This window comes from Diadema setosum, chromosome 11 (assembly GCF_964275005.1).
Source record: "Diadema setosum chromosome 11, eeDiaSeto1, whole genome shotgun sequence".
Classification (NCBI taxonomy): domain Eukaryota; kingdom Metazoa; phylum Echinodermata; class Echinoidea; order Diadematoida; family Diadematidae; genus Diadema; species Diadema setosum.
In genome coordinates, this window is record NC_092695.1 from 3,140,833 (window position 1) to 3,153,969 (window position 13,137).

The following is a 13,137-nucleotide window of genomic DNA, read 5'->3' on the forward strand; positions in this document are numbered from 1 at the left end:
GTCTGCTAAGCAGACGTTTGCGTTGCCTGGATGTCTTGTGGTTGTCTTGTGGCGGGATGTCATCCCGCCACAAGACAACCACAAGACATCCAGGCAACGCAAACGTCTGCTTAGCAGACATTAAAGCTGAGGAAGACCACGGTCGAAAGCTTCACAACTCTGCCGGTTTCATGCGACATCTTCTGTTATCTACATTGTCTCAACTATAATTTCACTTAAGATGACAGAGGCGTGCGGTAGGAATATCAGCATCATCACACTATATATATATATATATATATATATATATATATATATATATATATATATATATATATTGACAGCAAATCTTGCACATATAGACGTGGCTGGTGTTGGGTAGCACCCCTTTAATCATCGAGCTTTCGGGCGAAAAGCCCTTCTTCAGGATCTACATAGTCAATGACAACAACGTATGAATAGAATCAACCTAGGTATAAAATCATACTAAACTTAACTAACCTGATATACTATACATTTCAAAATATACTCAACACAAAACATACCTCAATTCAGCGCATTTTATAACAAAAAACAAACCAACATACTATTACTAGATACAATCTCAAAACAAAACTTGCTGTGTTGGTGCCGAGTGTGGTCTTGTACTGTTGTCTGTGTGAAAGGTATGGTCGGGTGTATCTTATATGTATTTGTGTATATGGGGGGGGGGGGGCGTTTCTGTACTAAGGCTCGTTCTCATTTAGTCAATCATAAACCAATACTCAAGTTTTTTCACCATCCAACAATATATTTTATATTAACACAGTAGACACGACAACAAGAATGTTCGACAGTGTGATTCAATCATCAATCTGCGGCTTAGACCGATAGACCTACATGTACAAATCAACATGTTCCGTTAGGGCCTTCACTATAGTTATTCATGCGTGTTTTTGCGTGACATTCATCTCGCACTCTCGTTAAAGGAGACCGGATGATTTTCAGATTATTTACATTTGAACAACTATAAATTAGTTATACCATGGAGCTACCAAATTGGTAGCTCCATGGTTATACTGAGTACAGAGTTTCAGAATTTATAGTGATTTGGACTGGAAATAAGAATGTTTTCAAAATTCATAACAAATTGCAATGAACAAGGATGATGACATGGTAGCCTCACCATAAGAATGCATGAGTTAGGGCTCAAGGAAGCAGAACAAAAGAAGAAGGCATGCATAGATTACACACAGGTGAAATCGCAAGCAAGCGGTATTGTAAAGGAATTACACTGCAACATTTCTGAAATATATTATGAGCCTCCTATGTCATCATCCTTGTTCAGTGTAATTTGTTTAAGGTTCTTCAAAGTATTGTTTCTCTGCTCAAGAATCACAATAAAGTCAACAAGCATATACATGGAGCTGTTGATTCATGGACTACATGATGTGAAATTATGAAAATCGTCTGGAATGCCCCTTTAATACGAACACGGTTATAACGAAGTTTCGATATCTTTTATAACGAAAGAAAACTGTCGGTCCCGAGGACTTCGTTAACGGAAGTACAGTGTGAGAAGGAGAAATGACTAGAATCTCTCCTATGTCAGCCAATTGTTTTGACAAAACAGAACACAAGTATCCCTGTATGCTATGTCACAACACACTTATCAATCATCAGTTCACTGTCCATTGCAATATTTTCAGCAGCAAATGTTGTGCAAAGAATAAGACACGCGTATCAAAATCAGTTGAAAAATGCTTCCTTATATTAACTGTAAAATCCTACGAAACACGCCGCGAGAAAGATCTGATACTAATTAAGAATAGTGACGCAAAATACAACAACAAACAAATCGAGTTCTAAACCGGCGTCGCACAGAATTGTGCGCAAGTGATATTGTGCGCAAGACTGTTGAATATAACGTTTTATTACACATTATCATATTCTATTTTATTTTCAGTCTCGGGCACTATACCAAGTCGGCGTATACACAGTCATTAGGATGTCGACATTCTTTGGAAGTAAGTGTTCGGCTTGAATTGTTAATGGAGAACCGCTTCTTTGGTCGTCACATCCAATTTCTGTGGATTGAAAGGAACTTGGAACATGGAACAGCAAAATCATATAGAGGAATATTATTAAAATACAATGTCATGCTATAGAACTTACGCATAAATTTGCACAAATTGCGTAGAAATTCCAACCTTTTATGTAGTGGTACACAATTCCAAACATTCAAGTTGGTTTGTACAAAGAGTAAGATCTGACGAACGGAATAGAAGATGTGTCATGAAAATCGGGCTTAACAATAAGAAAGTTCCCATGATTTCACTTTAGCGATGTAATTCGTATTATATTCGGTTCGAATGCAATCAAGTTCCTTAAGTTCCTTTAAGCGAAATCCTAAAGCCAATTTTCTAAAATCCTACGTTTAATTATTTTGCCGTGATCACTTGAAAAATTTCTGCATACTCAAATGATGCCTCGCTAGGATGACTTCATTAGTTTGACCATTGCAACTTGCTACTTTTCTTAGCATTGATACCATAAGTTTAATCATAAACATCATACAATACTTTGTACATTCCGCAAACTTTATGATATTCTCGACATCTTGTGTTTTTGCATGTTACGTCACTTTTGTCATTGATATACTGTAATAAAAGCCTATGTTACATTTTTGGAACCCACATCCTGCAAGCGTTGCTTTTTAGTGGGTTCCTCATATTACACGTCAATTATACGTCCTTATACATTTGGGCAATTTGGTTTCAAACTGACCATTGCGTTAAAAACATATCTTTTTCAAAATCAAATGGAATATAAAACTTGTATGAAATGTGGAATATGGAACATGAATAAAAAAATATAACAATCAAATTGACAGCTAGAGGAACAGAAGTGATGCTGTCATTGACGTCACAAGTCCCCTATGAACTCGAACGAAATCTCCACTATTTTGCTTTGTTGACATGAAGTCAATATGACTAAGATGTATCATTTGAATCATGTAGTCGTGCAAGTAAATGCTTTCATGTAATGTTTTTTTATGACTGTGTTCAGGAGAAGGGGATGCGCCCTACAAGCCCAGCTTTTTAGCATTCCTCCCCATTTCCAACATTTTTGTATACTTACAATTTTTCTGTAAACTTATCCTTTATTTTGTATAATGATGAAATCTATGTATTCAATTTCTGTAATATATTTATATGTTTCTGTTGGAAATGAAAAATGAATGAATGAATGAATGAATGAATGAATGAATGAATGAATGAATGAGAAGGGGATACCCTATACCGCAATGTTTCAAACAGGCATGTAAAGAAGACATTGCAATCATCAAGAACAGGTCGTCGTGGTATTTGAGATGTCTTATTGTTAAGAGGTATCTGATATTAGGCCTATGTTAACGCTTTTCTCTGGTGCTGTTTGAACATTATCCTCTGCATAATGTTTTAGCACTTTAAAGGGACTGTACAGTACTGGTTGAGATGGGGATTCATGTTTTGAACATTCCTAAGACGTGAAATAATAAGAAACCTCTTATAAAATATGAAAGAGCATGTAATTTCAAGAAGGATTCAATGTTTATTTCATAAAAATGGTTTTCAAATGGCTGAGATATCCACACAAAAAAAGATAATAATAAAAGGCGACAGGCCACGCCTTTTATTAGGATCTCTTTGTTTCACCTTGTTTTTGGATATCTCAGCCATTTCATACATACCCCCTAGAATTGCATGCTCTTTGACATCTCATAGAGTGGTTTCTGAATATCTCGCCAAACGTTAAAAGCAAAATCCTCACCTCGACCAGAACTGTACACACCCTTTAATTTTGGCAAATTAGATAAACAAGACCTGACATTATGAACACAATGTCCCGCGGTCTCGAGGATTCTTGTACATGTATCTATTTTCTAGTTTATTATCTGTTATTATGACTATTACGTCTTCTGTTTTAAACAGTGTAACATCAGTCAAACCAACCTCCCACGATAAAGAACTTAACCATTTTAAGTTAGGAAATCTGGTGGATATAACTGTATAGACAATAAATAATATTGTGGTAGTAATTGTATTTTTTTTTTTCGTTTCCAATCTAAGGATTACACTCTTAAACACAGTATAATAGTCTTAGTTCTCATCCAGATATGGCAGCACCGAAACTTGCATTAAAAAAAAATCATAACTTTCGAAGGGAGTGCCCTATTTTCCTCAAACTTCACCCCGATGCCTTTTAATAATATTGGAGCCTTTATTCAAGCCGTGTGGGTATGATTATTTTCCTTTTAAAACAATCACGCACAGTGAGCGTATAATAACATCCAAAACGCGCATATATGTGGGGGTATGTTTGGGGGGGGGGTGGAAATTCAATACCCGTATACTACTATCATAAAGAATGTGAGAAAATGCGATGTTACTGTTAGCCATTATCATGGAATGAAAGGATTTCCACAAAAATAACTTAAATCAGGACACTTTCTTCAGAGCACAGTGAACGCTTTTTGTACGAGCAAAACTACCCAAAATTTATAGTATTCCTGGTATGAGTAATCACTTAATTCCTCATAATTGATTTCGTCTGATAATGATAAGTATCTGTCATGCGATTCAAAGTATCGTTATAACAAGAAATACGTGATACACCATCACTGTGATTCTTAATGTAGGCCTATTTCCACAAGAGGCTTTTATTTTGTCAAGTTGACTTGGAGGAAAAAAAAAAAAAACCTCTATTACACACACAAACACAGACGGTTCCACTTGCCATGGCTGATATTTACAGTATATTACTGCTCATTCACCGTTCACTCAGTTTAAACGCCGTAGATGTTTTTATGGTACGGCAAACAGCGTCTGCTCAGCTCCTGTGAATGTTGGCTTGAGACGCCGTGACTGTAAAGGTATGGTCTTCAGGATTGTGATGAATCTTCGTAGCAACGAGACACCTTTTTATCGGTGGACAAATTTTACAGAATGCCCGCCGAAATACGCTGTCCTTCACGCAGTAGATAAACGGGTTCACAGCGGAGCTGAGGCTTGTGAAGAAAAAGGTAATGTTGATGAGAAGTATTTGTCCGACATGGCTGATGTTAACCTCCATCCGGATCAAATACCAGATACACGTTGGAAACCAGCTCAGACAGAACATGCCTACCAGGAACAGAATGGTTCTGGTCGCCTTCAGCTGGTTTGCATTCGCTTTCAAGTTCGGCTGCTGATTTTTGGGGGCAACTATGACTTGTCGCCGCTTGACTCGCCTAGACTGTCCTACAGCAATCCGAAGGATACGGATATTAAAGGCGATCATTAACACACCAAGCACCATGATGGATACTCCTGTAGCCACATAGAACTTTTTGGTTGAAGGTTTGGTGTATCGTAATCCGGAGCATAACTGCGTTATCAGATCATCCTCGATCGTCAAGGAGTCGATTACCGTCGCAATGCCGTAAGAAAGGCTCAGACACCAGATGATTACGATGATGATGCAAACCCTGACGGACGTCACCAAGGAGATGTACTTCAGTGGTCTTGTGATGGCGAGATGGCGCTCAGCGGTGACCAGGATAAGATGAAAAATCGACACGCTCCCGAAGACGTAGGACCACACGGAGAAGTATCCCGATTTCACGAACGAGCAGGTGGTAGGGTTCTGGATGATTCTGGAGTAGAGTTCCAGCGGAGTGGCAACCAGGCCGGTGAGGAGATCGGACAGAGCCAGACTCGTCAGGAAGTGATAGTTTGGTGTCCTCAGGCCCGATTCCTTCCAAACAGCAGCGATGCTGAGTACATTCCCACCAATGGCTGCCAACATTACCGGTGCAAAGAATACAATCAGGAGCGACTGGTGGACGGGAGAATTATCCAGTGGATATTTCGCTTGCTGTAACGAATTGTTGTAAAACATTGTGCGAGGATCGCTTTACGTTTTTAATACTGTCGTCACCAGTTTTTGAATTGCGTCCACATGCATGGGTGGATGAGACAACATAAAAAATGATTTCAAGAATGTCATCTATCAAAATTATCTATCGGTGGAAAACAAACTAAATTAGACAAGAGGAGAAGGAAAACGTGACGAAAACATGACATTCAACTGATCTCTGGGGCCCGCAACATTCTGTTGACAAGTTGATGGCGTGGAAGCAAACTCTCCTGTTCGCCGGTGCCCCATGACATTGCATGTAGGCAATAAACTGCAAATCCGCAAGGACAAGTGCATGTAGCCAGTAGTATCAGCAGGCCGCAAAGTAAGCAGGTAGGAGCGAGAGTCACGCCTTTCACTTCAGGAAAAAAGAAAACACACGCTCACACAAAGTCTGATACGGAGTAGACAATGCCCCTTTCGATTTTTTCGATCCCCCTTTTCATTTCGATTTCAATTTCTTAGATCTACTAAATAAGTTACCTGTCAGGGTTGCAAAATAAGAGTTTACATCAAGATGGGTCAGCTGAACAGGAATGAGTCGACCACATGAGCTTACTGAATTTCACTGAGCACACTGAAATTTCGTGCCAGGATAAATACACGATAAAGCCTGTCTGACTTTGGCGGATCTCTGCCTGATTTTTCTATCGTCGAGCAAGTTTTAATTCATCGGGTTGGAATCGAAATTGCTCAGAATGCATTCGTTGTGATAAACTTAAATTGGCAAGCTGAGAGAGTGGGGATCGAGTACGGCTATCACATTTCATCAACACTCGACGAACTAATTGACATAAGCAGCCTCGAAAGCAGTGAAAACCCAGGGCAAGAACGAAATGGCGGACTTGATATTAGAACACATTGTAGATTCGATTGAGCGTTGATTATTGCGGCAAACCCGCTTTGATTGGACGCAAGGACTGCTGGAGATGAATGTAGGTTATGACGCATGCGCGTTAGGTTCTTCCTCGCATGTTCATTCACATGTTTTGCGGTAAAGGTCTTGGGTTCTAACTAATAATTAATGTTTGTTAGACGTTGATGTGGTATATATAATATATATATATATATATATATATATATATATATATATATATATATAATATATTATACGTATTGTGTATGTCAGTTGCGATGTGAGCATGCATGAGTACTAATGATCCCATTTAATCACCGCCTGCAATATCCATCCTCTTCTAGATGTACATGAATTAGCAATATCTCCCCACTCATACATTCAGCCACTTAAGTGCTGCTTGGAGAGGTTGAAATTTGTTGACAGTTCATAATTATTTGCCTTTACCATTCGGTTACTGATCGTCATTTAAGCATCATTCTGCATGATAGGGAGGAGCTGAAATAATGTGAAGGAGAAACACGTACATACGTGCAACAGCAAGAGAGAGGAGAGAGAGAGAGACAGGCAGAGACAGAGAGACAGACAGACAAACAGATAGAGTCAAGCACACACACACACACACACACACACACACACACACATTATATATATATGTATATATTGAGTGTAAAGAAGAGGCGGTAGACGTAGCTTTTGAATCCTCACAATTTGATTTTACTTCGAGCTTTCGGGCCCTGCCCTTTATCAAGCCTGAGGACAAATCGGACAAAATATATACAGAACATGGATATCATATACAAAGATAATGATGATCAAGACAATAGTGAAAATAATAACGACAATAATAGAGGCAGAAACGGCAGAAAATAAATACACTAATAGGAGTATATATATGCGTCAATCTTACATAATAAAATACATACATACAATCACAATAAATTGTATATATATAGGAGAGAGAGAGAGAGAGAGAGAGAGAGAGAGAGAGGGAGAGATGATCATGATTGGGAGAGATAGCTAAATCCACCAGAAGAAATGAATCATATTTGATGAACATTTAACGCACCTATTACTGCACACGCACAGCACTCACTCACATTTTTACCCCTGTAAAGCGTAATATTGTAATAAAAAACAAACAAACAAGTAAAACTACTTTTCGTGAGAGGCAAACCCGAGTTATATTCACAATGAGGCCATCAGCCCAGTCAAGCCATGCTTAAACAAGGCTGGCGGTCTCCTTCCTTATTGAATCCTATATGTACTGCCTTTTCCGTATTACATGCAACTATAAATGTTTTATAAAGACTGCACTTTTGTATTGCTCCTTTGTCATTTGGTTATGTTTTGTTTAAAATTGTCACACCCATGTAATTAATTTTGATTTGATTTAATTGGAGAAGCAATACACGAACGAACAATCATAGCAGAGTAGGAAATACAATAGACTTAGAATATACAAATAAGCCTCAGCAAAGGCCAAGAAGGTGATTACGTGCAACATCTCTCGTAATCAAATCATCGGTGTAACTTTATCTGGGGTCACAAACCCACAACACACACACACACACACACACACACACACACACACACACACACACATTCAATGCACTCTGTTTACTTCTAAGCATATTTGCAACTAGACAAAAAAAAGGAGTTTAATAGTAAATGTCACCATTTCAACATTTGTCTCTGGCTTTTACAAATAGGCGGAATCTGCTTAGCTACATATTTCTCAAAATAGAAAAAAAAAACAGTAATCTGAATAACTTTTCCACAAGTGTCATATGAAATCTTCATCCGCCTGTTATAGAGCGTGACCAGACAATGGCTGTACTACGCTGTTTTCATACTATAAAGGGGACAATCTCCCAATACTGTTTGCACTTTCCGCTACACGCTTCACGATTTTGCAGCTACAAATGTCGATAATTTTGTCGTCATGACAACGAGCATGCGTCAACACATTGATTAAAAAAGAAAGCAAATTCAGATTCGAAGCGTGGTACTCACCAGAGAATTTCATCGTCTGACCCATGCTTCCTTTTTAATGTCAACGCTACCATACAGAGTCATGCACACTGCACTGAGATGTTAAGCAAAATTCCGTCCCAAAACGTGCCGAGGAAATAATGACCTAAATCCATGTCACATATTTTATATCTATAGGGGAAAATACATCGAACAATATCGCTCACAGTTTGATAAGTTTAAAAGCCTCACTTGAAGGTCCAACTCTCCTGCTTGATATCAGTATATGGACTGAGTGCATTTAGAGTTTCGCAAAAAATAACACCTGTTTTTCATCGAATATCAAATTGTGAATTTTAGTTTGAAGACGAAATTCAGTGACATCTTTACATTCCTCTCATTTACAGCTCTAAGACATGAACGGCACTTGAATATAGCATCACACGCATAGTTTTTAATCAAAATAAATGTATATGAAATAATTCAAAGCGATGATACCATTCTTTCACTTTTTTCCCTTTTCTTGTAGGATTAGGCATAATTATGGCGAAATGGCTAAAACTAATTTCGAGAGAGTGCGTGAGATTCAAAAGCGATAATCAGAGAAAATGGAATGATATCTTGTCAGATGATTTTGAAGTATTGTTATTTAAAATTTCCCGTTTACAGCGCTCGAAAGAAACCAATTTCAACTTCGTCATTTTTTGATCAGGAGGCTGGCTTGACATTTTCTTTTAAGCAAGCGATGACTGGAAAATTGGCAATCATCTTCGAAAAATTCAGAGGACAACGTTTTCATGCTTAAACATGGATCACATTTGATAAAGCCTTAAACCATATTTTCATGTACTTGTTTAAGTGATAGAATTAAAGGAATTAAAGAAATAAGAGGAATGCATCTATAGATGAAACTATATACGAGCTATTTATAAACTATATACGAGGTATTTATACACCTGGGTTAAATTTGAACCTCATCAGATCAGCATTTCATACCAGTATGAGCAAATTGAATTTATTTTTTGTTGCTGTTGTTTTTACTTTTCACTTTCCATCTGACTAGATGGCAGGATATAGCCCAAGTTCATTTACAGTAGCTGGTTTTCCTTGGAGTTCAATATTGTAGGCCGGTGTACTGATTTAGCGTCTTCGTGTAATTTATGCATCTTGCTCTATTGCAATGAGTGAACGTGCGAAAGTTGTGTTCTGTCATATACGCGCGGAAGTAACCTTAACCTCTCGTGTTTGTCCTATCAAGGGAGGGAGTGTTTTTGCCTCTGCTATATTAGGGAACGGTATGATTCCTCTGTAAACAGTGGTAAAGCCAAGGACGTTCAAGAGCTGGAGTTCCAACTGGCTTTAATTATTCAAAGAGCTGTCACTTTTCTATGGATGGACAAAATAATTCCACAGGTGCATGTGTACCTTTGATGATCGGGGTTTGACGCCGCCGATTTTCCGAGCAATCTGAAGATTCATTTTGAACTCAACATATTGTCGTCTATATATATTTTGATTGTTTACTCATTAAATGACATGAAATTTAAATTAATGATAAAAACATATAAAACAAAGATCAATCACGTTCAGAAATATATTTGCAAAAGTATATATCAGGGTTGTATCATGCGAAAGAGTTTGAAACTGTATCCTCTTGGAAAACCAATTCTATCCCCTTTCCGCTTAATTCAGAAAAATAACACTGATATTGTATATAGTATAAATATGATTCTTTATCAATTACTGTATCAGATTCGTGCCCTAGCATGCCCAGTCGAGTAATGTTGATTTTTGTTTCATCAATTTTGCAATCAATATTGATATTCGCGCATTTCCGTGTCTTTATCATTATAATATAACTATATCGCACATCTTAAAGCATATAGGCACAGTGAAAAGTAATTACCATAACCAAATATTATGTACCATAAAGACATAATCATATCTTCCTTAGAAAGTGGTAGGTTATTTAGTGATGCAATGAAATATGAATCAATATTTTATTGTCTTCCTATCTGCGAGGCAGATCAAGTTTGGCACACTCCTACTTCAAATATTTTCAGTGGCGGCTTCGGACATGGGATCTAAGGAAACAAGACAGTCGTGACTCTATTCTCCATCTCCATCAGTGGGGTTCAAACCCGCGCCCGAGCCTGCGCCATTCGATCGCAGGCAGATAATATATTAATGCGAGCCATTGTACTAGCAGGGAGGTACTTGCCGCCCTTTGCCTAACTGACTCCTAGTCATTGCTTCTTTAAAGGTCCTTGTTGCCATTAGGAGCAGTGATTTAAAAATATTTCAGTTATCATATTTTATGCAAATATGTAGGTCAGTTGTATCACAAATCATCCTACCATACAAAAAAATGCAATATAGCCTAAAATACAATGATATATCACTATAATTCTCTATAAACCATAAGTGTAGACAATTTATTCCAGAAGCAATCTTATCACAACTATTGTTCATATTTTTCATACTTAACAATACTCAACATAGATGATAATGATTAGAACTTTACATTGGTTCTTTCTTTCCCTAACTCACAACACTGTATAACTATTTTAACTGAAACTGGGATTTTGTTTCATCTGAAAATGATAAATAATGCCTTTAATTGTGCAATGAGTTTGGAGAGAATTAGAGCAACTACCGAGTACTTTCCTTGTATGCTCCATAAACTGACAGGACATGTCAATGACGTCATCAATCCTCACCAGTCGTCCTCGAATTGCTTGGCAACGTTCTCATCATTAGAGTAAACCAGCTCCTCCTAAATTATCATTTCGTGGACGAAATGTTCATTTAGTTACAAAATGTTGTCATTTCGTTACATAATAATCATTTCATCGACGAAAAGACTGATTTCGTAACGAAATATTCCATGCGACACTTGTCGCGCCATGGTTTTTGTCCATGGTTTATTTCGTTACGAAATCAGTCTTTTCGTCGATGAAATGATTATTATGTAACGAAATGACAACATTTTGTACCTAAATGAACATTTCGTCCACGAAATGATAATTTCGTTAACGAAACGGTCATTTTGTCGACGAAATGACCAATTTCGTAACGAAATATTCCATGCAACACTTGGCGCTCCATGGTTTTTGTCTATGGTTTAAACTATGGTTTCATTTGCACCACCTTCGTGAATTCGGGCCAATGGGTTAAAGCGAGTAGACATAGAGAGAAGGGATAATCAGGAAACTTGAACGCGATGTGTTAAAAAGAACATGTGTGTGTTGATAGCAATCAAATTTGACCTATACAATGCATACTATGCAATCCTGACTTTACTATTCATAATACTGACTGAGGATGTAGAAAGGATTGATTATTTTCTAACAGCGTGTTTGGTACATGTGCAAATGATAAAAATTCCAATTTTAAAAGCCAAACGTCTCACATCAACTGCTAATCCCAATAGATAATCCAACTTATAAGGTGCAAGAAAAAAAAAAGGAAAAAATATGGAGGGAAAAAAAAAAACACTCTCTTGATACTAATATCCAATACTTCGCAGGGCAGAAATGAACAAATTCATTTCATTTCATTTCATTTCTTGTCCATAAATTGGAAAAACTTCATGACTCAAGCTGCATACATGCATGTTACACACAAATAAAACCATGAATAAATACAACCATGAATAAATACAGCACATCAAGGCAGAAATCACTGGCACATGTGTGTATGTGGTTGAGTGTGTGCACGTGGATGAGTTAATGTGCGGTACACGCGCGCGTGTATTGTGTAGTTATTTGAGTTTGTCTGAAGAATAATATGAGGTATTCATCAATATCATATGAGCTCCCTCGTGGAGACGTAATGAGCTCCTTTATGGAAACAATATGAGCTCCCTCGTGGAGACTTTATGAGCTCCTTTGTGGAGACAATATGAGCTCCCTCGAGGAGACTTGGTATGCATTTAATATTCTTGTTTATATCTCTTTAAGATCTATAATGTTTGTTTTATGTTATAAGTGCTGTCTGGGGCAAATTATTTGTATAGGGCCCCATTTCTCTCTCTCTCTCTTCTTTCGATCTTTAGAATAACAACAACAACACATACAACAAGACTACGCTTCACTCTCCCGGACCAACAAAACAATAATCTCTCGATCACTGGTATCGATTAAACCAAAAAAAAAAAAAAAAAAAAAGCATAATATACCGTATGATAGACGGGTTTTCATGTTTAGATTTACCATTTCGAGCACTATACTGTCCTACTTTGGCAAAAGGAAGCAAGTGACATCGAGTACAAATGCTTCAAATGAAGAAAATATGTTTTTGGGTAGGCCCTTCAACATGGAAACTTGTGATGAGAAAATAACAATATCGGTATTCGTGCAAGTCATATGGTGATGCATTTATGACAATTCGAAGAAATTTGATATTCC

General features: G+C 37.5%; 1 protein-coding gene across 1 annotated transcript; it reads right to left on the reverse strand.

Annotated features, from left to right (window-relative positions):
• Nucleotides 1–4,830: 4,830 nt before the first annotated feature.
• LOC140234946 (octopamine receptor beta-1R-like) lies at nucleotides 4,831–5,880 on the reverse strand. The gene has a single exon (XM_072314985.1). The coding sequence runs from the start codon at nucleotides 5,878–5,880 to the stop codon at nucleotides 4,831–4,833; it is 1,050 nt and encodes a 349-aa protein (XP_072171086.1).
• Between the last annotated feature and the right edge of the window lie 7,257 nt (nucleotides 5,881–13,137).

Coding starts and splice junctions, on each gene's coding strand:
- LOC140234946 (XM_072314985.1), bottom strand. CDS start 5,880: ATGTTTTACAACAATTCGTTACAGCAAGCGAAATATCCACTGGATAAT.